Below are 26,639 nucleotides of genomic sequence, written 5' to 3'. Positions count from 1 at the left end.
TCTGCAAAAAAGAAATGTCTTTTCTTTAAACCCATTAAATTTGCTACATAATTACAAAATAACATTCTGACCATAACTGGCTGTTGGCCATCTCTTAAAAATTAAGCTACAGCTAATGAATTAGAAAAAAGCAAATATTAAGAGGAAGGTTTTCAAAAGCACCAAAAATGTTTAGTAGCATGAGTCTTAATTGAGCTTCAATAATACCCAACTCCTAAATCCCTGGCCTGCTTTTAACTCTCCCCATCAAATCATACTTCAGAACATATAGCATGAGACAATAAGTCTGTTATTTTCACAGAAATATCTTCACAAAGGGATCTATATGCTACACACTTGTTTTATCAGTGATAATCTTCAAATAGTTTAAGTCCCCAATCTTTCAATCAGCTTCTTTTGGGCACATGCACTTAAGCAGAATGCTACCAATTTCTACAGAGGTCTGTATAAAGACAGCACTTGAAAGAATTGGCATCTAAATGGTTAATTCAGCAAACAAAATAAAGACGGCTGGAAAACGTAATATCCAGCCTGAATATTTCTATATTTAACCTCTCCAGTTAATGAGATATCTCACCTGGTATTTTTTTGTAGAAAGGACAATATTTTTTTCTTGTTCCATCTTCTGTATAAGAGGATTCTCTAAATCTTTTTCTCCACCTCTGTTGTGTACCAGCTGGGCCTACACAAACTCCATTTGTATTTGAATTGACTGGTACTTTATCTACGTCTCCTACAGACGCTTCAGCTTTCCTCTTCTGTCGCTTAGGCCTCTTTCCATTGGGAGTTGGTAGACTTGAGGGTTGTGTTCCTTCACAAGGATGCTTCTCTCCTTTGCTCTCTTCTGTTGCTTTGGGTTTTAATCCAAAGAAAACACCAATGTCCATTTGTTTCAATTCTTTGGTGTTGATATTTGCAGCAGAAGCAGATGGCAACATTTTAGAGATTGCACTGGGAAAGGGTATACTTGCTGTATTAGGAAGGCTTCCTTCTCCCTCTGACTGCAAACTCTGTTGGCATAATATTTGATCTGTTGTGTTAATATCCATTTCACCTTTATCAATTAAGAAACCACCTGATTCCTTCAAAATAACACTTTGCCTTGACATAGGAGGACTGCCACCTTCTTCTTTGACCTTCAAAGAAAAGGAGTCAGCATTCATAGCCAAGTCTACAGAATCCCAACTCTGACCACAAAAATCTTGTAGCTTCCAATTACCTGTATTAGAAACAGAGGTACTGAATTTTGGCCAGTCAAATTCCTTCCTAGTTTTGTCATGATTAAGAGAGAGAGAGAATTCTGCAATTGGTGCCCCTTGTGGGCATTTTAACTGATCAGCAGCACATACTAAATTAGAGCTGTTTGTCTGACCCTGAGAAATTGGCCTAACACAACCATTCAAATGGCCTTGGGCATCCATTTCTCTACAAGGTGCATTTTGTATTATAAAACCTTCCATTTTAATGTTGTCATATCCAAGTTCAGGCTGAAATGGAGAATCATCAAATTGGTTATACAGCATACAGCTAGATTCCTCCTTTTCAGGGTTCTCTTCATCAAAGTTTTGAACTTGAAATAATTTCTTTCGTGATTTTCTTATTTCCTTCTCTTCTTCATCCTCTTCGTCCTCCGTTTCTTCAACACTTTCTACACCGCTCCTAAGCGGGGAGTAGGAAATTTCACAGTCACTGACATCACCTTCTGGTAGTAACGGGTTTAATTGATTTGAGACATTCTGACTGTCCAGGTCTTCCCCAGCTTCACTTTCTTGAGAAAATGGAAAATCAAAAAACTGAACCTGGCAATCATTATCTGCTGTCTTTGTGAGCGGAAGATTCTGCTCGGGCTTTTTAACATTCATGGAGAAGGAGGCATTTACATTGCTTATACTTGGAGATTTTGCTTGTGTTGAAATCTGTACCGCAAATGTATGATCATCATTTGGGGCATTTCTTACATTCTTGGTTTGTTTCTCATTCTGTGAGATTTCATCCAGGAGGCCTGGAAAGCAGCTTGACTTAGCAGCAATAGGATGTGCGAACTTGTTCTCTGGGCTTTGTGCTGAAGAGTCTACAAAATAATCTCCTGCTCTACTAGCAGCAAGAAAAAAATGTGTATAGCGCTTGTAATGCGATGGAATAGTAGAATTGCACAGTAAACCATCAGGACATTCTGAGAAAAAAGTTAAACAGAGTAACACAATTGATCATTTATATCAGTACGGGACAAGTTTTTTGGCAGACATGCCACAAATTCGCCCTCTGTCCTCCCCAAGTGTAACTCTAATCCCTTTTCTCTTCTTCAATCTGCTGCTCTGCTCCCTGCCTGATCTGTTGCTCTGTTGTCCACTTCCTGTCCTATATGTTGCTGTGCTACATGCTCCCTCCCTCCCTGATCTGCCACATGCCACACACAGGGTGTCCACATCACTTGTAGCACGTGCACCATATGTTTGCCACCCCTGGTTTGTATGAACATATACAGTGATTTTTCACAATATTGTAACATGGCCATTAAAGGCTTTTCCCTGTAAATAGTTGTTGGAGCCAAAGGCAGAGACAGACCAGAGCTGCTTTCAGTCACATTAACCTGAAATCCTACCTCAAAATTGTCAGTTGGGCTACATATAATTTTTTTTAAATGCTAAAGCAACTACTCATGGCCGCATGTATTTTACGCTTTGGACCTTAATAAATAATCAATGGCTTTCCATCCCTAACATGAACTCAGGCATGCATGCGCTTTTCCCTTAATAGTCACAAATGCCATGGTCTACACATAGCTGTCCTTAAATGCTTTTGAGAATTTTTGGGTTCGGTGCCAAAAAGCAAGGTTCTACAACTCTTACTTCAAAGCTGAAAGTAACATGGCAGACATGTTGGCCTAAGGTTAAGGCTATAAAAAAAACTACAAGTTAAAACCTCCCCTTTCCATTATTCTACAATGACTTCAAAGGCCCTTCAAGAAAAGCTACAAAATTATAACAAGAAAAGAGAAGTGGTTACTTAATGAAGCATCCTTTAAATTTAAAGTTTTGTGGCTGTATACTTCCAATTTTCAAAAAACTGAAAAAGATCCTGAATGATTTATAAGTTTGCCATGGATCCCTAAAAGATGGTAGCACATACTATTTTAGAGGGTCCCAAACCTCTTGCTCCCACTCCTATCTGGAAATGAAAACAAATCTACTTTTAGGTTCACATTTTCATAGCAGACTCATTCTAGATGGTATTTCTACAGAGTCCTGTGCAAGGTCTGAAGTCTAATATATCAGCACTAGTCTTTCATTGGTTGGACTCAGCACTCAAGACTTCATTTTTGCCTCCACATCCTGTCCTCAAAGATCTGAACAGCAATTTGGACCAGGAATCATAGAATTAGTTGTCTGAGGAAAGAAAAACTCAGTGACAAACAGAAGTGATATTTTAATTAATAGAAGGTTTTTGTTAGGAAAGAATTCAGGATTATGCCATAAATGTTGGCATAGTTTGTGAAATGCTAAATATGTGCTAACACCAGGGTACTCAACCTCCAGCTCATGGGCCAAATCCAACCCACGGTAAACTCATCTGGCTTGTAGGGCTCCCTACAAGTATGGGAATTTGGTGGCAGGGGACCAGTGGCAATTAACACCGTCACCCCAACTTGGTGCCAAATTCCCAAACCCCTTGCAGCAGATCAGAGCCGGGCCATGCCCCTCCTTCCAGAGACAGAGCAGGGCTGAGCTGTACCCCCTTACCTTGTGCAACCTGGTTGGGAATGAGCCACACCCTCTTCTCCCCATGGGGCTAGGCCATGCCCCCTCCCTACCCAGCTGGATCGGGGCCAGGCCTCACCACTCCCCCCACCCCGGGGCTAGGCCGTGCCCTGGCCAATCTTTTTGGCTGGTGTGCCACCAATTAGACCACCCCTCCCCCCCGAGTGCCATGAAATCCCTGTTGCCCACCCACTCCGCTACTGTTTTCTGCTCCCTACCCAATCTGCCACTCTGCTTTCCACCTCCTGCCTGATCCGCCACCCTGCTTTCTGCTCCCTGCCTGATCTGCTGTCCCACTTTCCGCCCCTGCCCAATCTGCCACTCTGCTCTCCGCTCCCGGCCCGATCTACTGCTCTCCCTTCTGCCCACACCGCCTGTCCTCCCCATGATCTGCCCCATGACACATTCAGAGCCTGCACCTGCAGCTTGTGGCCCTTGCGCTGGAGGTCGGCCACCAACGAACAAGAGTCAGTCTATCCAAGTCCCGTGACAGACGTCCGAGCGCAAACCCTGCTGTGAAATGAATGCTGATAAAATGATCCAAAACCAAAATGGCTCTTCTCATCCACTACAAAAACCGCGTCGGATACCTCACCAGTGCAATTCAGAGTGAAACACGACACAGCAATTTCATTTGACTATATAAAACCTGTTGGGCGTCTCCTCTCTTGGCACCTGCTTACCTTTTCCAGCAGCACTTGGAGCGTCCAAACATTCAGCAACGTGCCACCGGGGGGTCTGCACTAAGAGTAAAGAGAAGGGCATTTGGCAGCTTGGACAGTAGCCCTCATAAATTGGCCTGGCCTTTTGCGGCGTTTGTTTTTTGTTACAGCTCCCGCTCAGCTTGGCGGGAGCAGTGCCATCATCCTGCGCCTGCCCACTTGGGTCCTCTTTGCCAAGGGCTTGACCTGGGGCTTCCTGCTCGCTGGTCTCGGGCTTGGCCTTTTTCCCCGATGGTTTTTTCCTCCTCTTCTTCCCACCGGCTCCTTTGCGGGGGCTGGGCAGCGGCAGGGAGGTGGAGGGGGTCACCGCGTCCTGACCCCGCGGCATGCATTTTGGTTTGCGAATGGATTTATACTCCCAAATGTCCTCTTCCAACGGGCCTCCCTGGGACATGGCCACGCACAGCGGAAAGTCAATCTGGGGGGCCGGTCTCGTCCCTCCAAGACGGTTGCTCTCTTCCCTGCGGCTCCATTGAAGCAGGGCAGCCTGCCGGGAGGAAGATTTGCAATGATTTACAGCTGGATGATCCTTCCTGCCTCCCCATCTCCCACATACCTCACCATCCTCCCCTCCCCTCTCCCACCACCCCTCCCCCGCCAGCCCCGCTCCTCACCCGGCGGCGGGAGCCCTTGGGCCCGGCAGCGCCTCCCGATCCGTTCCCGCACTTTCGATACCCACCGACCCCGCCCCCCACAACTCCAGCTTGGCGCCCTACAAATATTAGCATCTTTCATTCCTTTTCATCATCTTCCCCTCTCACCGTGTCTTTCTGTCTCCTCCTCGAACGGGAAAAAAAAAAATGCGAGTGTCGAATCTACCGACCGTTGGCCGTCATTGGTTTTTTTTGACGAATGTGCCGCTGCAAATCATCATTTTATTGTTGTTTGCGGTTTTTTTGAACATGAGAAATGCCGCGTTTTTCAAACCAGACTCGCGCCGCCTCGGGGGGGGTTAATTTCGCGGGCTGCACAGGCAGGACGTGTCGAATGTGCGGCGCGGGAAAAGCAGGTGGGTAAACAGCGCTGCGAAGGGGGAACGGAGGGAAGCAAGATGGCGGCGGCCGGCGGACTCCCGGCACTGCTGCCCGCCCAGACGCAGCTGGAGTATGCGCTGTTGGACGCCGTCAGCCCTCAGGAGAAGGAGAACCTGGTCTACCAGCACCTGAGGAAGGTGGACGGCTGGGAGCGGGACCTGGCGGCGCCCGACTTCGGAGGAGGTGGGTGTTAGAGCCCCCCCCCCCCCCCACACGGAATGGTTTGGACCCCCAGTGTGGTAATAGTGTGGTGGTACTCCACCCCCCCCCCGCGAATGGTTTGGACCCCCAGCGGGGTGCTATTGCCATCCCTACACGGAATGGTTTGGACTCGCAGCAGAGTGGTACCATTTCCCCCCGCCATGGAATGGTTCGGCCCACTTCTCCATTAGTGTGGTACCACCCCCCCCCATGGAATGGTTTGGACCCCCAGCAGATTAGTACCGTAGTTCCCCCACATGGAATGGCCCCAGCACGGTGGTAACCCCCCCCCACACACATGCAATGGTTTGGACCCCCAGCAGAGTAGTACTGTAGTCCCCCCACATGGAATGGTCCCAGCACAGTGGTACCACCCCCCACACAGGCACATGCAATGGTTTGAACCCCCCCAGCAGTGTGGTACCCCCCCTACAAAATGGTTTGGACCCCCCCCACAGGGTGGTACTGTCCCCCCATTCCCTACAGGGAGCTGAGTTCAGCCTCTCTCTATACCCCCCCCCCCCCAGTGCTCTTAGGGAGCATCTATACATGCACTCATGCCCTTTAGTTCATGCACATTGAATCTAGTTCTTCCATTGCGAGGTACTGGGGAAATAAATGTGCATTAGCCGGTCTTAATGCACAGTAAGGGGGTGTCATGTGTCACACACAGCGTTGTGTGTATTCAGCATCCCCGGCCTTTCAGCTCGGATCAAGCGTAACCTATGCTTATCTATGCTTATACTGTGATCATGACCGTGGCTTCCTAGTTGCACCCAGGGAAGCCTGCTATGAAGGCATGGAATAGTACCCATGTAGGGGTACCTTGGCTTTATGCCCACTTTATGGAAATAGGAGACTCCTCCCTAGCTTGCTCCTGCAGCCGTATGGCTAAGGGGAAGCGAAACTCGGGGGCATCCAAACCCCAAGCCTCCAGGCTTGGGCCTGCAAGTAGGATGCCCACCAAAGGATTTGGGAACATCTGAAGCCCCAGGTGGGGTGGTGGACATTTGCTGGTAATAGGGCCACTTGCGGTTCTTGACCGACTCATGGATTTGGAATTTGATTTGGCTAATTTGGCTTGGAACACGAAAAATTCTCTTAAAAAAAAATGTATTCAGTATCCCCGCGCTTCAAAATGGTGGCGGGGGTGCTTTAAAACGCATTCAACAAGCTGTAGTTTCATAGATGTTGGGGGCAGGAAGGGACTTGACAGATCATCGGGTCCAGCCCCCCCTTGCGCTTGGGTAGGAAAGATGGCTGGGATCAGACGACCCCAGCAAGATGGACGTCAAGATGCTTTTTGAAGATCGGCAGGGTGGATGGCTGTACCACCTCTGGGGGGAGCCTGTTCCAAACCCTTCGTACTCGACTTGTAAAGAAGTTTTTCCTTATGTCTAGCCTGAAACATCCCTGCCACCATTTTGAAATGGGGACACTGAATACACGTGACGCGGAGGGTGCTGGCGTGCACCAGTTAGCATACTTCAGTAGACTCCATCCTCTCCGATGCTGCTAATTAGACCTCTGTCATGTGTGTAGGTGCCCACGGTTTTTAAGCGACGCTCTATCTGTTAATTAGCCTATTTTAAGACGCATTAACTAAGTAGCGCTTTTTTAGAGATGCTTTAATGTGCATTAAAATAGACTAATGCACATTAAAGTGCATGTGTAGGTGCACCCTTACTACTCTGTCATCTTCCTGAGAGAACTTCTTAGAGCTTGTTCCCAGGGTGGGCTGGCTGCCTGGGCTTAATACTGTGGAGTCCTGTTTGAAACCTTTGGCTTGATCTTGGGAATTCTGTGCGCGCCTGTAACAGTGGCGCCTTTGAAAAGATCTCAAGGCTCCCCAGGGTTGAGAATCCCCGAGTGAAAGGAAGAAACCTTACTCTCTTGGCCTGAAAATATCCCACTACTCCAGGATTGCTCAATCTCACAACTTCCTCATGAAACGTCTCCCAGTGTTGGATGTTTTTGCTAAAGTCCTGCCTGTTGGAATGGCTGCTGTTTTAAGTCCTTAGTTTTCATTTATATATCTCATTAGGTATGTGTAAATATAAGATCCTCATGGTCACAAAAAAATGTGACTGTCAAGGCCCTGGCTGTTGTCATGACCCAATGATTTTGTGTGTGCTTCGGCACTGCAGAATTATTTCCCGCCACATGGAGCTTTCTTTGCACGGTGCAATTCTCAGCTGCAGAGGGAAAACCCCGGTGCAAAGGAGTTCCCGCCACTCGCATGCAAATTTGTACCCCATTATTGGCTATTTCTAAATTATTCCCACATGGTGGCTAGCGATTGGCTTGCTAGCCGTATAAGAGGCTTGAGCAGTTTCCGCCCAAGTCGGAGATCTCCGAGAATCTCAGGAGAATCCTGAGAACCCCGATTCCGAGAATTCCGGGAGAAATCCGAGAGAATTCCGGCAAGGAGTCCATGATTATCTTGTGGATTTCTACGTATATCTCGGACCGAATGATGGTTTGATCACCCATTAAGAGTCTCTCCCCATCGCCGCATGATCCCTCAACGTACCCTACCCTGCGCGCTCGTCAAGAGTCACCTTTTGGACTCTCATTTCGGTCGTTCCACGGAGCCTAGCAAACTCTGTGAGTGTGTATCCAGAGCTCTGTTCGTGTTTGTTTTGTGGAGCCTAGCAAGCTCCACGTGTGTCTTTTTGTAACTGCAACTCAAGAAAGTTTTTCCTGCCTGCGCCGCGGCCACCTACGGTGTAAGTAAAACAATCTTTAATCAACCTCTACGCATCAGTGCCTAATTCTAGTTCGCCGTGCCGACCTTTTCCCCGGCCCACGTGCCCGGGCTGCTGGCCACAGCCCCTCGGCCCCGACAGCTGTAAGTCAAGAAAGGGAAAAAAGAACCCACTTTAATTTAATGAATTTTAAGCCAATCCTTTTAGGAGGGGGCTGTTATCTGGTCCATTTTATGCATCCAAACTGTAATTGTAAGTTAAGTGATATGTTTCTTCAGATGAATATAATGCACCCCCTGTCTGCTGGTTCTGTTGTCCTGCAGGCTGGCAGTAGTCCCTAGGCAGGTAGGCACCATAATTATTCCGTTGTATAAGTGAGCACAGAACTGTAGAGGTTTATCTTTAAAGTCTTTGCATTCATCACTTGACACAAATTCAGAAATACAAATACATGTTCTGCTTCTTCAATTCAAGTTTTCCAGGAGAGGAAAAGAAGAAAAAATGTGGAATAAATATGTTTTCAGTTGTTCTCGTGTTGTTGATTCTTCATTCCAAATCATAGAAAATTAGGGTTGAAAGGGACCTCATGAGAGTAACTGGTCCAATACCCTGCTCAAAGCAGGACCATCCCCAACTACATCATCCCAGCCAAATATTAATAGGGTTGCTATGTTCTTGAGCACACTAGCAAAAAAGACCATTTATATACTAAATTGTTTTTTCTAGGTACTCTGAACTCTCACTCCATATTAAGATGACCCCTCTTCTGTCAGTTACCGTTCAGACCATTTCCCAGCTTTCAAACTGTTTAAAAATGACACATGGAAGCCTGGGTTGTTTGCAAGACAACAAATCTTTAACAAGCAGAAAACTGGAGAAATATTTTACAACTTTATTTTAATGGATGGAGAAAATATCACTGGTGGTTACTAGTAAGCATATTTTGGTAAGGGCTAGTAATTTTTCATAATGCTTTTGCTAAACTACCAATACATTCCCAAAATGTCACTTGGCTTAGTGAAGATGATAGCGGTAGCCACATAACAGCGTTGTTCTTAGCTAGAAAAAGATTGAAGTGGCTTTGACTTCTTTGTCAAAAATGCTGTTCAGAATTTATCCCAAACTCTAAAGGATAATAGAACATTCTTTTGGCTCTTAGTTTTTAGATGCAATATATTAAAAAAAAAAACAAAAACCCACATTTCTGTGATTGTGTATATAGTTCCAAACTAAAGCAAAAGTCATGCTTTGACACTCAGAGTATCACTGGTATAAATGGGAGCTCTCATAGGAAAAATAAGTGAGACAAAATTTCTGTTTGGCTTTGAAAGGAGAATTCTTCCCTGTATATTTTAAGGACCAGTTTTCAGGTTATTATTTAATTTTTTTTTTAATTCTTACTAGCAAATCCATTTAAAAAACAAAAAAAGAAACCTCTGTGCCTTCATTCCTTAACTTCTTCGTTGTTGGCCATTGTTAACATCTCTCTGACTTGGTTGAGTTCCTCCTGAGTGTCCTCAATAGCATTGCTTCAGTTTCAGGGCCTGGTTCCTACTTGTCTGCTTTTGTCCCTTACGTTATTGCTCCTTCAAACAAACCAGAAATGCCATCCTCACTGGCTTATGTGCATTTGTTCCTTCTTTCATGCCTCTACGATATGAATCAAGCTTAAACCCTGTAAGAAGGGACAACTGCAGTCTGCTGATTTAGTGAAGCCTTTTGGAGTTATTCAGGTCTGTTCACATAGAGGTTTGAAGGACTAAGACCTGAAGGTATACATTTCAGAATTTCATTGGTGATTTAAAAGAGAGATCTTCCATTATGAGTACATTTTATATGCAACAAGTGAGACAACAGGTGTGTACTACTACTACTACTACTACCTAGATTCCTGGGTTTTGTTCTTGGGTCTGCCACAAATGCGCATGACCATTTTGGGTTACTTACTCAGAGGTGGATCTGTCTCCCGTATGCTTTTTTTTTTTTTCTTATATAAATAAGTCTTATTAATATTACCAGTACCTCATCTGTGGGGGTGTCACATATCTTTCTCTCAGTGAAGAAAGACAAAACTTCTACTGACGGATACAGGGATTATCCTGAGTTCTATGGGACGGTCACAGGGTGGGATTTAAATTCTCTTCTAAGGGATTTATGAGTCTATATCCCATTCCAAAGTGGGACTTAATTCACTGCAGCCTTTTTCTATCTTATCTATATACTTGTCTTTCATTATTTTAGAAGTTGGCACATACAGATAGAGAACCAGGATTTCTATTCCCTAGCTTTTTTGTTTCTGACTTCCTCTTTGTATGTCTGATGCATTCTAAGGATTCATAAAGGAAGTGGTTGGAAGTAATTCAGTGAAAGGTGCTACACTCTATAATTGCTAGTGTGGTTGTTATTGGGAAAGTATATCTTATTATTATCATTAATATAATTATATTTTATATGTATCATCTAATAGAATTACTTTCAAAAGAGTATAAAAATTATAGCACAGATGGTTGAGTTATTTTTTCAGTAAGAGGTAAATTATGGCATTTTTAAAAGAAATTAATACTCCTGCAAATTTAATAAGGTTTATTACATATCTTAAACTTCTGTTCATTCCATCGATGTATATAGGTGTCTTACCCATGTGATAGTCTTATGTGGTTGATTATTGTAAATCATGATTCTTAAACAGAAAACAAAATTATTGTAAAGTTTGCCTGTGCTTTCAATTAGCATTAACCTATTATGAGTTTAGTTTGTTCGCATTACATTACAACTATTTAACTCAGTAGTATTTATTTTGACTCATTAAATATGAAGAATTGTAGGTCAAAGCCACATTTGCCATCTGTAAGATTGTGGCTAGTTTTCTTATCTTCATAAAAAGTAACATTTTAAAACTGTTAATGAAATGTACCAGGAATGTTGAACACCGTTATACAAACTGGCTGTAGAACCTGCTCCTTTGTCCTTTAATTTGGATTCTTCTGCTTTCTGAATTCCAGATCTGGAATGGCTAAACACTGAAGGTCCCATTTCTCTGTACAAAGACCTCTGTGGAAAAGTGGTGGTGTTGGATTTCTTCACTTACTGCTGCATCAATTGTATGCACCTGCTGCCTGACCTACATGCATTAGAGCGCAAGTATTCTGATAAAGGTATCAACGCTTTTGTTTGCTTGGAATAGAATTTCCTGGCAGTGTCACTGGTGGAGTAGCTGAGTCACTTGTTGCTGGTTGCTAAACATTTGGCAAGACTATAGTGGTGTCTAAAAGTGTCTTCTAATCTGTTATCCTGAAAGGCGGAGGACTGTATCTACTCCACAACACTTCTAAAAGGGGTTAAATTTGGCAGCTGTTGTATTTCTAACTTTAGAGAAGCCATATTAATACTTAAGAACCCAAAGCAAGTATCTATGTAAATAAAGCTGTTTGCAGAATAATGCACTACTGAAGTGGTTGACTTGGGTACTAAGTTTCTAGATGTCTAAACAATGTCTTCAAGACTTGATAGATTTAAAAATAAGCGAGTGCCTGAGGGTTCGTGCCTAGTCTGAAAAGGGATATGAATACTATGCTTAAGCTCTATGCTTGTACTCTGAAATCTCACCCTAAGGTTTTTTCCCCAAGTCTGACTGTCTCTTGCTTATTTTCCTGCAAAACTTCTTTTCTTCTTTTTTCTAGTTCTCTATTTAATTTCAACTCCTTCTCAAATTTTAGTTCAAGATAATAAACTCTGCCTGCCTTTCTGATTAAATAGCGGTCAGGATGCCTTGCAAAACAAGAATTATAGTCTTATATCTTTTCTTAGAACCTGCTAACCAGGCATGAATATTTTAAGAAGTGCTAGATAAGTATTTCTTCTAAGCAAATGAGAAGGATTGAAAATAATATTGTTCAACACCTTAAAATGTAAGGTATGAGAATTTACAATGTGTTTGACCCCCAACAGGCCTATTTGTGAGTTTAATCTGTAGATCTTTACACTTTGGTGATTGTCTACGTCCACTGGAATAATAATAGTTTTGCCCAAAGTACCGTTTGTTTATTGCAGTATGTAAATAACACTACACTTTAAAGAAGTCATAAATAGGCCACCTTTCTTCCCTTAGGAGTTTATAATTTGTCCCAGAAAAAGGAAAGCAGATGCAACAGTTTAAGTGCAGGGAGTTTTTTAAATAATGTACCAGCAATTTGTCAGAGGCAGGTGTTAAGTGGTAAATTGGGAGTGACTGACACAGTAAATAACCTGTTACAAGTATCAGGCCTAGCAGGAGAGTTTAAGTAATGTGAGGTGGTATTGGTATTACCATGAATACTGTACACACATGCACATATGTGTACATATAGTATTCATGTTAATGCTGTATGTATGAGAATGATATTAAATGTTTTCAAATTCAGAGCTTTATATTAGCATATTGGGCTCAAAGCACTGGATTGAATGCCAAGTTGGGGAATTTTTCTGTTTTGTTTCTGATTTGTTAACTTCCCTATCATTGAAACTAAGACCTAAGAAAAAGGCATTGCCACATTTTTTTTTATTCTTAGTCGCTCCATCCTTTTTACAGAACTAGGAGTTGCAAGTAGAGATATGGCATGAGTGAAGGAAACAAAATTGGATTTCACAGGAAATAACAGACGTGTCAATCAGTAAGCTTGAATGTTGTATGGTATGAAACAGGAAGTTACCAAATATATTCAAGAAGGATTTTAATGTGTTTGTTAACAATAGAATAGAGGTGACTTTTGCAGTAGGGTTGAGGGGTAATGTTGCAGACGGAGGAGTAGAGAGAGCACTTAATGCAAGCTTGTTGGGACAGGGACTATAATGTCACTATATGTTCATTGTAGATAGGTATTAATCCAACATGACTAGTGATTGTAGTAGAAAGAGGACATGCATGCCCCGACTACCCCTTCCCCTCAATCAGGTGGGCCCCTGCCCCCGACTTACCTCTGGCTGCCCACACCTCTCCCAACAAGTAGTGAATTAATTCACACACAGCTCCCAGTTCCAGTTAGGCAGCTTAAACTAAGAAAATCTGAGTTAAGTTGGTTATGCTCTCGGTTCAAGCTTTTCTTCCAGTAATTGAAGATCGAAAGATATTTTGAATTCAGCAAGCAGGTATGTATACTTCAAGGAGAAAGTAGAAAATAGTGCTTTCGGTTCTTCTATTAAGTAACCTTTCCACAAGGAGTCTGGACTGGGTGTTTTTTGAGTTGAACTATTCCAGCATAAATTTTAGAAAGTCTAAGGACTCAATGCTACCAAAAACATGTAGATTGCAGTGACTGAGCCCTCAGGGATAAAGGACTGAGGAAAGGGTCTAGGCAGTTACAAAAAGTCAGTCTTAGATGTGAACATTTTTTAAAACAATTAAAGACATTGGTGCAGATGATACAAATGTGTTTAAGAGAAAATCTGTGTAGATATAGCACCAACTGCATTGTCTGTGCTCATACAGCATTGCTGAAGTGCTGAAGGATATCAACGTAATGGATAACAGGTTTCACTATAGAAAGAGGAGGGGAAGTTTTCATCACATACTAAAGCAACCTCTTATTTGATAAGAAGTCCATTTGGAAATGTTTGCGAAGATTTGAATTTGTAAATAAGGTTTAATTGGGAACAATAATGAAAAGCTGCAGAACTTGTTTTATGGGGCCATTAACTCCTAGGCTACTTGCCAATCATGAAATACTGTAAAACATCTGGGATAGCCTGTTCCTGGACTTAGTGAGACTTCAGAAAGTGCTGCAGGGTTAGTGGAATGGTCTTCCTCTCGCTGGACCTCAGACAGAAACAACCAATTTTAGTCTTGCTAAGAACTTCCTCTTTTGGTTTGCTTAAGTAATTTGCTCTGCCGTTTGCCACATCTTGTTTCAGAAGAATGGCAGGTTATGGGGAAAGGGTTTAATTCCCAGGAGTCTCCCAGCTTAAGAAGTTTGCAGGGAGTAGTAATTAGGAACCTGAAAGTTGCTGTGTGAAAGGAAAAGAGAGCTGTTTCCATAGAAGCAATAGAGAAGGTCATAGTGAAGGAGACAGAGGTCCTGCAGGAATGTAAGGAGACACAGAAGTTAAATTTGCTTATGTTCCATCCCTTATTGTGATGTGTAAGAGTACTTGACTTATTTCATTCCTATGGCTTAATTTATGATTTGGATATTTTAAGACATGCTGCCTATACCCCTCTGCTTACAGCATACTGAAAGCATGTATTAATGGGCACATAATACATGTAGTATCTTCCTTTGATTATATGCTGTTCATTTATTTTACAGCATAGTTTTTTTGATATCCTTATATTTATTTTATGTTCACTCACTGCAAATATCCTCTTGGCATGCAATGCAATGCCATGCCACCAGAATGATAGAACTTCAGCAGCATGCTGTGACTTGAGATGCCTGAGCACAACACGATATTGTTTTAGGATAATTAGCAGCGTCAAATCTATCTGTATGCACACACACATTGTTTTATTATCTTGAAACTTCAGTAGGTTTGTCTGAAAAACAACTTTTCATAGGACTGAATGCCACCCAGCATCTTTATCTGATACGTTCTTGCTCTTATCTGTAGCAGTTCTATTTCTGTTTTCAATGTGGCATTCAGTGAGTTATTTTAAACTCCAGTGCATATTCAAGCTCATGTTATCTGTTGTCGAGAAATGATCTGCTGTACTTCTATAAGAGGAAGTATATTTTAATATTCAGAAATAGTTTGGCATAGGTCCTGGTCTGTGCTGTATAATACTTTAAACAAAGTGTTTAAACTGGATGTATATTACAATGGCAAAGCATAGACCAAGTCCAACGAAGGATTTTTATTAATGAAGTATCTTACATGTGCATTTGTGGTGAAGAAATTCCCCAAATTTACTCCCTTTTCTTGAAGCACAAATAAGTGCTGTTACATCTGACTGCACAAATAAGTGCAGTTACATCATATTGTTGCATACTGAACAGGGTTGCAGTGTTGTAGTATTCATTTAAGTTTGGGTTTACAAACAATACTTGGATAAATGCACATAGTTTTTTTCAGTTACAAATGGTCTAAAGTTCAATACTTGGGAACTATAACTTTTCACTGAGTTTTTAATTCTGCAACTGAATCTACACTCTTCTGTCCTGCGTTGAAATTTGCCATTCCTTCAAATGTCTTTGTGCTCTGATGATGATGTTCATGGGCTCTCCTTGGATCTTGGCTAGAAGGCAGGTGACAAAATTATTAGAAACATAGCCATGGAGTAGGTGATCTCCAGGGATCCTGCTTTTGGAAGCCTAGCAATGCCTCAATCACTATACTAAAATAAATTCTAAGTACCTAAAAATTTTGGTATTTGAATTTGGATTTTTTTATCATGGAAAATCAGAGCCCCTTAGTGCTCACCAAGACACAGGTCCACACTCCTCATGCCCCATCCATAGCCTCAGGTAACGGGGAATATCCACATTTTTTTCTGTATTCCTATGGGAAATGGAAAACCTAGATCCCTGGTGATTTCAGGTGTTATCTAGTCCAACTGCCTGCACAAGTGAAAGATGCACTATTTCTAAATCATCCTTGTCTAATGCTTATACAGCTTCTTGAAAACCTTAACTGAAAGATTCTATAAACTTCCCTAGGTGGCTTGTTCTATTGCTCTACTAGCGTAAGGAAAATGTTTCTGAGATTTAATCTAAATCTACTTTGCTGCAATTTAAAGCCATTCTTTCGTATCACCACCTCTGTAGCAAAGGGAGAACAGTTGTTTTCCCTCTTTTTTCATGGCAGCTTTCCAACTATATGTAAACTGCTGTCCTATCCCCCTTAATCCCTTTTGTGCCAAATTAAACATACCTAGCTTTCTCGGCCTCTCCTCCTATAGCTTACATTCTTGTGCATCTCATCCTTGTTGCTCTTCTCTGGATCTTCCCCAGTTTCTCTACATACTTCCTAAAATGCAGAGCCTAGACCTGCACATAGTTCTCCAGCTGAGGTCCAACCAGCACCAAGTAAATTGGTACAGTCGGCTCCCATGGCTTGCATACAATCCTCCTATTAATTCATCCATAATTGGGTTTGCTTTTTGGTGACTCCATCACATTGCTGCTTAATTTTGAGTTCATTAGCTACCCAAACCCTGTATCTTTCTCAGCAGTGCTGCTGCCTAGCTAATTATCTCATATTTGCATTTGTGTGTTCTTCCCCGGGTGTGGTCCCTTTCATTTCTAGTTCAGTTCTTCGAGTTTATCAAGATGCTTTTTAATTCCCTTCCTATCCTCCAGTGTCTTCAGTCCCTCCTATTTTTGTGTCATCTGCAACATTGGATCAGGAAGTTTTCTCTTCTGGCATCAAAGTCATTAATAGAACTGTTAAACAGCACCATTTGAAGACTCCTGTCATTCTGACATTGATTGATTTACTGTTACTCTGCTCTAGATGTTATTCAGGCAATTATGTATCCACCTAACAGCAATTCTGTCTAGCCCAAATTTCTGCAGTTCACTTCTAAAAATGGCATGTGGGACTATCAAAAGCCTCACTAAAGTCCAAGAATATTAGGTCCACTGCATTCCCTTCATCTACCAAACTAGCTACCCTGTCAAAGAAGAATACTGAGTTTATTTGGCATGACTTATTCTCAACAAATCCATGCTGGCTGCAATTTTTTCCTTTGTGTGATTGAGTAAAAGCCAAAGTAATTTAGATTTAAATCTGCTCTTTGGTTAAAAAGAAAACACTCTTGCTCAAGAGGTGTATAATATATTTGATATGCATATTAAAACCTGAAAAAACTAACTGTTGTGGGTTTTTACTACAAAATCAACTATTTATGTAATTTAAAATGAAAATACAAAAACAGGCACTATGTTGCGGTGCAAGTGAAGACCTTAGCTGTCCACCCTTTTCTACAGAGGGAATTCACCAAGTGGCAGCAGTTAGACAATGTATTAAAGCTTCCTTCAAGTGAAAGAACCATAATACAGCTTTTTATAATGAGCTATTTTCTTGGGTTGTGAGCTTGTTTATGCGTCACCTTTTTGTAGCACAGCAGAGAAGAGAGCATCTACATTCTTATTTTTGCTTGTTTGGTACCATAATTTGGTACTGTTGAGTGAGTGACCTGAGCTAAATGGTTAATAAACAGACACTTCAAACTTTTTGCACTCTAAATGCTCTCTACTGACACTACAGAATAGTTTAAAATAAGTTAGACAAAGAGGGCAACATAACTATTTATAACTGGAATGCTTTATATTAACTGTCATTCCAGCTGTTTGGAAGAGTGTGGGAGAGATTGAGATTGAATGATTAAACAGAGAGAATGGTTATGATGGCAATTCAACTGCGAGTCTGTCAAGATTGTTACAGATGCAGATGTAAGTACCATCGTGAGTTAGAAAATTTTGAAAGCAAAGAGAAGCAATTTGAACTTTTTATTGATGGGCTCATACATTTCCCCTATATAAAGACACAAAACAATGCTACAGTTCAATGAGTAAGGAAGGAAATGCTGGGAGCTATATTTTGAAAGGACAGCAGAAGAGTATCACAAAGGAAAGAAGTTGCAGGGTGCCAGTTAGATTGTGGGTGCTTGCACTATTAATTTTACTAGAAAGGAGTTTTGATATGTTGTAGAAAAAGATAATAGCTGGATTTGCAAACCCCTGAATGCAACCTGTAACAGGAAGGAGAGCAATCAACAATTGCCCTTCCCCTTATCAGTCACATCTGTGGTACAATATAGCTAGCTGTTAAAGCAAGAAGAGTAAATTTGGGAAGTGTGAACTCATTTTAGACATCATTAGCCAGATTTAGTGTTGGCATAACATGTTTATAGTCCCATTGATTGAATTGAAATTGCTCCCTTCGGTAGGGTTTTGTTGGACAAGGAGACAGCTCTCCCAACTATACAGCTGATCTAATAAATGGTATCGTACAAAATCCTTGCCTCGAGTATTGTATATAGAGACATTACTGAGTAAGGTGTGGGACTGGAGCAAGCCTGGCAGGGGTGTAGTGAAGAGAGCTGCAGAGAACCAGGTACCTGGGACACCTTTAAAGTGCTGGGTTTAAAGAGAAGCCAGGGCTTTCACTACTGCTGTTCTTTGTGCAACTTCAGGAGGATTGGGTGTGGAGCCCAGCTGGCCACGCACATGAGAGAGCTACACTCTGAAGAGCATGGCTCAGGATAACATGCTGCTTAACTCCATTCCCTGCTGGCTTCAGTGGGCAATTTGCACCCTCACTGCAGCAGTTGCATTCATTGGCCATGTGCAGGGGAGGCAGGAAAGGAGGAAGGGACTTACCCACCTGACCTGGCTCACAGGAGCCCAGCTAAGGGCTCTTAACAACTTAGCTTGTTCCTTGTTGCCTCTGATGCCAGCATTTTGCTCCCTCATTGCAGCACCTGGGCTGGCCATGTGGAGGAAATAGAGGGTGGGACTTTCCCTGGGAGCAGCATGTGCCCTGGATCCCAGGAACCTGGCTTAGGGCTCACTCTGCTTACCCCCATTTCCTACTGGCTTTGGTGCAAGCAGTTTGCTGCCTGGAAGTAGCTGTGCTGGCTTGCCACATGTGAGGGGGGAAAAAGGATGAGATTTCCTCCAGAGCAACAGTGCCTTGGCTCCTGAGAGCCTGGCTCAGGGCTCTACTCCTTGCATTACCCACCTACCTTTCTCCTTGGGTCTCCTTTTTTTTCTCATTCCTTTCTCTCCAGCCTTCTGCAAACAGAAATCCCAGCCCAGCCTGACAGTGCTGGGCACGTCAAGCTTCCTAAGCATAGCTGCTTAGTAAGTGGAGCTGAAATCAAAGGCAGGATGCATATATACCACTGCATCCCCTCTGGATCCTCCCTGGTTCCCTTTCAGGCCTGCAGTGAACTCAGCCCTTTGAGATGGTGGCAAGACTTCTAAGAAGAAAGATCACAGAGGCAGGTGGAGCTACTTGGCATCTGTTGCACACCCAGTGCCAGCTCAGCTCCCTGTGCCATGAGCAGCGTGTGCAGGCAGTCCAGCTCCATGTGCAGCCTGAAGCATGCGAGGTCAGCACAGGGTGCACACTGCAAGTGGTGCCTCACTGAACTAGCTCTGTGTGCTGGCTCCGCTAAACCTCAATCTGGACCAGCGCCTGCTGATTCCAACCTGCAAGCTAGACTGGCTCTGTATACTAGATCTATCTGTGATTTATGGGCTGGATCATATGGCTCCACAGGTTTGATCTAGCCAGTGGGCCATATTTTTGACCCTCCTGCTTTAGGGCTTCATTTAAGGCTCCTGTGGTAGTCCACGTTTTCTTACTCCTACGAAGTCATTTTGGTTTTTGTCAAAAGGAAGGAGCCTTTGAGAGGGCAGTATTTATAGCATCCATATAGATTTTTGTAGACTGTAGAATGGTTGAATGGGAGTTGATTGTCTGAATTTACTATTTAACCACAATCTAAAATATAAAATAGTTCAAAACTCTCATTCTACATGAGGGCAGGACTGAAGTGTGTTCCAAAAATTAGACTGAAAGGAAAATGGGATAGCTGCCACTTCCTTTAAAATCTTGTTTTAGAGTTCAGTTTATTAACACCAGGCGTGCTGGGTATCTCACATCGCATTTATGGTGATATTCTGTCAACACTGTATAGCAGAAGGGAAAGGAGACATTCTTGTGAAATTTTCCATGTGAAGTGCTGAAAGGTTGGCGTGACTTGTGTAATTTTTTTTTTTTAAATCAATCTGTCATTTTAAAGTATAAATTAAGTTTGTTTTTCACAAGGGAAGATTGATTTAATCCTTAACGTGCTTCTTTCAGAGCCTTGGACATACACTACTCTGTGCTTCAGATGTTCTCTGAAAAAATCTTATGTGCTCAGTGGTTTTTAAAAACTTCCATATTTTTTTTCCATAAATGTTCAGTAAAACCTCTTAAAATTTATATTTGTGGTTATCCAAAAAGTTTTTACAAAGATGAACAAGTATACAAGGGTTCATCTTTGCATATATTATTGCAGTAAAGGGCTTTGATTCAATGCATGGCTTAACTTCTTGTATGTCTCTTTTTTATTTCCCAGCATGACCCCCAAATTAAACACGCACCTTGTTTTTTGGAGGCAGAATGTAGAAAAAGACTTTTCCAGAGTCGTGGCCAACTGCATAACTTAGAGTAAGTCACTCTGGGAGCATAGCATCCAGGAAGTCTGGCATCAGAAACTTCCTGGTGTGGCAGACTCTCCTGTGATACTCTGTGTTCCCAGGAGGACTTGCTGTGTGTCATGCAAAGCTAGGCCCCACGCCTTTGCAAAGGACAGTAGCAAGACTGTTACTACTGTAGTGTAAGTAGTTCTTTATAGAAATTCCTGTAAATAAAGTGTTGTTTTGACATCTCAAGTCTTACCAAGGTGTTGCCAACAGCTCACTTGTTGCATCAGGCACCAGCTACAGCATTCAGCCCATAGCTATGGCTATGAGAAGGTTAACACAAGACTGCCACTTCAGTTTGCTGAGCAGACACAAATTGCAGCTATCTTGGTAGCTGCATCACCTGCACAGTGTTACCAGGAGTGTTGCTCTTTCAATGAAGAAAATGGCCTTTCCATGTAAAATGTACCCCGATTTTGAGACGCTGATTTTTGGGGAAAGATTCATGTTATATTTGAGAAAATAAGAGAACTGGTTACAGTTCTCTTGTGCATTATTCATGCAGAGATTTCCTAGGCTTAGTACTGAGCACATTTAACACTGCACTGAAAAGTTTAATGAGAAATACAGTAGTCTGTGAGCACTTGAAAAGTATGTGCAGTTGACAGGGAAGTAAGTACAGCAGAGTAATGAGTTGATAAAACAAAAGAAAAACTATGCTGAAAGAATTCTTATGTTCTTTGTTTTTCTTAAATTCTTCATTTTTAGTACAGAAAAGCCTTATAGAAAATGAAGGGAATCCTGTTGTTCAAGACATTATGTAAGACTGGACAAATTCTAGAAATTCTAGAAAACTGGAAAGAAATAGCTTCAATGGCAAGTAGGATGACTGAGGCTCTGAGTCCATAATTTGATTCCCATCCAAGTGGACCAACATTGACTTCAACACAGCTGTATAGAGCTGAAGAGGTCTACTTGTGTAGATCCAATTGCAGGAACAGGACTTAGGGACCAACTGAGATAATTAGTTGGAAACTAAAAAACTTGAAAGCAACTTGGTGAAATCCAGCAAGCTTGCTCTTCCCACTCACCATTAAGAAGTTACTTAGTGAGAAAAAATCTAAACATAAGTGTAAAAAGGAACATGTAAATGTTATTCCTCCTCCTTAATATGATGTTTGATTACTTACAAATACGCCACCTGATTTAACACCACTACATTATTTGCAGCATAAGAAGAAACATAACATTTGTTTTCAATTTGCATAAACATTCCTATTCAAAGAGATTATGTTCACTTGTTTATAACAGTCTTACCAAATTTGGACAGGTTTTCCTTTAATATGAACCAAAATGTTTCAGCCATTTTCAGGAATGAAAAATACTTTTCCCCATTACTTAAAGAAGAAAAAAGTGTGCAAGCTAATAACTCAGTTGTTTGGCCTGAAATTGCTCCATTGGTTGCTAGTGTGCCTTTGGGTGGTCTGGCTATTTGTCAGCTGTATAGAGGTTTAAAAAAAATGTACTGTGACTTTATGCTGGATTGCTATGCAGTCTGCAGTGAGGACAGAATGGATGCGGGTGGCCCCAGCTTGTTTTCATGCAGGTACCAGAGGAGGCCTGCACACTTTCCCTTCCTCATGTCCTTCAAATCGGCTCTTTTTTTTGGTGAATCGCAGGGAATTCACCAGAGAGACGAGATGCATCAGGAGAAAAGCTAGTAATTGTGCTCCAGAGTACCAGTGCCTCTTGCCAGTGCCCTGTTTTCCTGTGCTTATTTATAGTGGGTAGAGGAAGGAGAAGAGGAAGGCTTAAACCTGAAAGATCAGCATAGAGATATTGAACTTCTTAAGAAATGATTTTTAAAGAAACAAGGATAGAGTCCAAGAGAGCCCTGAGAACACCCATTGACCGTGCTTCCTATGCAGTATCTGGAGGCATGAGAAAGTGGTGTTTTATGATGGGATATACAGTGAGAAATGGGTCTTGAACTAGAGATTAGCCTGGCGAGGTAGAACCAAGAAAAGTTCAGTTATAAGTCTTCTCTCTACTGAAACATAATGCACACTCTCTATGTGGTGTCAAACTCACTTTCTGCCCTTTAGCTTTTTTTAAAGGGAACCTAGTAACATCACAGATGTTACCTAAAGCCATGTCCTTCAGTTTGACTGCTTTCCCACGATCTCCCTAAGGACGTTCCCATCTGAGGATGTTTTTACTCAGTGAGTCAGTCTCACCTTTCTTAACAAACCCTGCCTACTATAAGGGAAGGTTCTTTGAGTGGATCACCCTGTTCTGAAAATAGATGGAGATACGGCATCATTTTGGTTTGCATTCTTGTAAGTGCTGAAGCTTCTAATATTTAATAAGCAAGTTTGCTCTCTGGAAGCATCTGATAGTACATACTGAAATTAGTATGCTTTCTCCACTTTGGAGCCTATTGCAGTTCAAGATTTTGAATGCTTTTGTGTGTGCGCCAAATGAATGAAATGCACAAAGGAAAGGTATCTTATCTTGAAAAGATGCAAGCTTCACATTTCTTGCCTATTCCTTCTCAAAGAAAGCAACTTGAAATGCTAGAATGGCAATAAATAAATAAAAGAGAGAGAGAGGGATGAATTTCTCAGATGTGAAAAATACAGCGAAATACTATCTGCGGAAAAACGTTCTTGAGGGACTTATTTCAAAAGGATCCCTAGAAGCAGCACAGTAGCTTCAAGGAAGAGGAGGGAAAAATAAAGTGAAAAAATGCCTTAAAGTACTGCTAGTTGGAGGTAGAGGGGCAGGAAATAGAGATTTCTTGACTTCATCTTCTGCTTTCAAAATTAATTGGAGAGAGAGTTATGCTTTGTTCTGATTAGATTTGTTGCAATCTGGTGGAGTCAGTCTGCTGCAACAAAAGGCTACTTTGAAGAAGAATACCCATTAGCCTTTTACTGTGTCTGTTACCAAAATAATTAAATGTAACATATTCCCTGCCAAAGCCTTCTTACATTGAAGTGTTAATGTGGTAGGGTTTCTGTAGTATTTGTCTGACAGACACCCCGGTTTCCTATCAGCAAAGCTGGTCCCACTTGGTTTATTCAGGATGGAAGTTCATAAATGATACCTGTCCCGGTGAGTCGGCACAAATTTGTAGACCCTAATTGCTTTGTGCCAGAGATTCACGTTGCAAATGTGCATGTCAGATTTGCAACTATGACTTTCAATTCTATGACTTACGCTTATATTTAAACTTGCGCTTTAGTTGTATGGTACGGCACTGCCTATTGTTGTAAGTATGTAATTATTTTTAAAGTGGCATTTCAACAAATTTAAAATGGCAAGTACACTTTTGTAAGTTAAGGCCTACATTCTGCAAGCCCATTCTGCAAAGAGTAGTTCTTTTGAAACTTTTGATAGTACTAGTCCAAAAAATAAGGATTTGAGGATTGGATACTAATATCTTTTCCATTTGTTTCCTGTATTAACTTCTTGGCTCCCTTTTGCTGCTGAAGCAATTACAACTTGTGTTACTGAAATAATAAGGCACTGCAAGGAATCCACCTACAGACCTCGGTAGTGGAAAACAGAATAAGAGATGTTTTTATTAGGTTTTCACCACACAAAAGGCAGTATAAATGCCAGGCAATTTTATTGGTGTGATGGAAAAACAAACAGCATAATGTACATTAGCAATCCTGCAAGTGTCAAAAGTTCTTAACTGGTAAAGAAGGTTAACATGGGAACGCATGAATTGTAAGGATGTTTCTTTTTTCCTTTCCTGCCTCTCCCATCTTATCCCTAAAGGATACACAAGATCAGTTGAGAATTTAAAACTTAGATGGTTATGTTGAAAGACTCCAGATGATTTTGAGGATTCCAGAGCAGAAAAATGGGGAAATTGGACAACTGCCATTCATATGATGTTAAACTAAGGCTTTCCTTTAGAATAAAAGCTTGGGGGTTTTATCGATGTGTTGTTTTGTACAACTACGTATGTGTGAGTGGAGCTGGAATCAGTGGGGGGAGCATCTGCACTGCTGCACCCCCTCTGACTCTGTCCTGGCATCTTTCATGCCTCCAATGAACTCAGTCCCTCAGGTTTAAGATGGTGGCAAGACTTCTAACAAAAGTGATCACAGGAGTAGGTGGGGCAGGGACAGGGTGCCAGATACAGAAGGAGAGCATTTACCCCCTCACACAGGGATCTTGTGGCACACTTCAGGCATACTAGTACGCACACCCTTAGAGACCCAGGATGCTATTAACCTCACTTTTGTTAAGGGGATAGAGTTGGTTAGCCATGCTCGTCTGAACACAGGCAGAAGTTGGGGAGAGATGGCCCTTTGAAGACCTAATTGTTTCAGAGAGTCATGAACTTTCATAGGCTACAACTTACTTCATTAGATACTGGGAATGGACTGTAAGTTGTCCATGACAGCTCATGCCTTTGTTAACAAGTTACTTTCTAAGGCTGCATCCAGATGAGCACAGCCATGCGGTATGTCTGTAGTGCCACATACAGCAGTCAAGTGTTCTCTGCACTCCAAGGCCACACTTCCCATATGTGCGTTGCTCCAGGTTTTTCCCCACAGGGGTCCAGGAAATCCAGGGGTCAAAAAACCCGTGGGGGGGGAAAAAAACTAGATCAGTGCACGCACAGACCGCATGAGCTGCTGAGAAGCGGAGCCGGGCCACTGCTACCTGTCCCCGGGGAACCAAACATCCACATTCGTCTGAACGCGGCCTAAGATGCCAAATTGCCCTACCTTCTGGTTTTCTTTGGGGGGGGGGGAACTGGATTTTTTAAACCTGTTTTCTATACTTGTTTGATTGAGTTGAAGAGGGCAAAACTTAAAGGGCATCACTCCCTGATGGCTAAGTATTAATCCTTTTTAATTGTATCTAGCTTGTCAGATCCACAGTTTTTCATAATACTTCTAATATTGGTTGCACATGAAATGCAATATGATCTTAATAGTCTATATATTTTCAGTTATTTCTGTGGTAGTATTGAAAAGATTATTTAAATTATACTTACTAGTACCGGGTCTTTATGAATACCAGGTTTACAGCAGAAGATACTGTTTTCTAAAACAGAAGACACTGCAGCATGGTCATAATTACTATCTCCAAAATGTGACTTCTGTCTATGCAGAGGTCCCAGCAGTCAAGAACATTTTATGATGTATTAACTTGCAACCAACTTGGAAAGTAAACAATATCTTAATTCTACTGAAATCTTCTGAACCATAGTATTTGGTATTAATAGATGAGTTATGCATCTCACGATACTGAATTACAGTCCTTGCTTTTAATTTAACTTACTCAAATCCTCTTTTACTTTGTAATGCTATTAGTCATGTTCTGAGAGAGAGCAGTGGTTTTTTTTAACTTTTAGCTGGGTGCAAATATATTTTCATGCAAGACTTTCTTGTATTTTTACTTTCAGATGGTCTTCTTATTGTTGGTGTCCATTCAGCAAAGTTCCCAAATGAAAAGGTTCTGGATAACATTAAAAGTGCTGTTCTTCGATATAATATTACCCACCCCGTAGTAAATGATGCAGATGGAAAACTTTGGCACGAGCTGGAAGTGTCCTGCTGGCCAACTCTGGTTATACTTGGGCCTCGTGGAAATATGCTGTTTTCTCTTGTTGGAGAGGGACACACAGAAAAATTATTTTTATTTGCATCTATAGCTCTGAGATTCTACAAAGAAAAAGGACAAATCAAAGATAATAAAATTGCAATAAAGTTGTACAAAGACTCTCTCCCCCCTTCTCCATTGCTGTTTCCTGGAAAAGTGACAGTAGATAGTTCAGGAAACAGAGTGGTCATAGCAGATACTGGACATAACAGGATTTTGGTTGTCCGGAAAAATGGGCAAATAGTGCACACCATTGGAGGTAAGGTTTGTGTAAGTTTTTCAAAGCCATGTGATTTTTAGAGTATTTAAGTATTTAGAGTATTTTCACTTCAGACCCCGTTTCAAACAGTTTTAATAACAAACTTTTAAAATAAACCCATGAGAGACATGAATATGCTTATTTGAAATAACTCGAGTTTCTGTTTGTGTAATATTGACAAACCTTGGCTTTTTTTAAGCCCAATGCATAGCA

The 26,639-nt window shown here is 41.8% G+C and overlaps 2 protein-coding genes across 10 annotated transcripts in view; one reads left to right on the top strand and one right to left on the bottom strand.

The window, feature by feature from the left end:
* DCLRE1A (DNA cross-link repair 1A) overlaps positions 1–5,324 on the bottom strand; it is a 36,956-nt gene extending 31,632 nt beyond the window's left edge. For 4 of the 8 annotated variants that reach the window (XR_002089833.2, XR_002089835.2, XR_002089834.2 and 1 more), the window contains exons 1-2: positions 4,442–5,032; positions 578–2,173 (exon numbers count right to left, since the gene is read on the bottom strand). Coding sequence is in view for 5 of the 8 variants with exons in the window: in XM_019485954.2 (XP_019341499.1) it covers positions 578–2,173; positions 4,442–4,874 (2,029 nt within the window). In the remaining 3 variants the exon portion in view is untranslated. Of the gene's footprint in view, positions 1–577; positions 2,174–4,441; positions 5,033–5,094; positions 5,168–5,241 lie in introns of those variants that run through there. The other 4 variants (XM_019485952.2, XM_019485951.2, XM_059730141.1 and 1 more) reach the window with 3 other exon arrangements.
* A 130-nt stretch (positions 5,325–5,454) lies between these two features.
* The window catches only part of NHLRC2 (NHL repeat containing 2), a 54,094-nt gene continuing 32,909 nt past the window's right edge, over positions 5,455–26,639 (top strand). The window contains exons 1-3 of one of the 2 annotated variants that reach the window (XM_014594655.3): positions 5,455–5,697; positions 11,426–11,578; positions 25,971–26,426. In XM_014594655.3, coding sequence (XP_014450141.1) covers positions 5,532–5,697; positions 11,426–11,578; positions 25,971–26,426 — 775 coding nt within the window. In that variant the 5' untranslated portion in view covers positions 5,455–5,531. Of the gene's footprint in view, positions 5,698–11,425; positions 11,579–17,682; positions 17,789–25,970; positions 26,427–26,639 lie in introns of those variants that run through there. The other variant, XM_014594657.3, reaches the window with a different exon arrangement.

Source organism: Alligator mississippiensis, chromosome 6, assembly GCF_030867095.1.
Source record: "Alligator mississippiensis isolate rAllMis1 chromosome 6, rAllMis1, whole genome shotgun sequence".
Taxonomy (NCBI): domain Eukaryota; kingdom Metazoa; phylum Chordata; order Crocodylia; family Alligatoridae; genus Alligator; species Alligator mississippiensis.
The sequence above is the reverse complement of the archived record's forward strand: the minus strand, read 5'-3'. Positions and strand labels throughout refer to the sequence as shown.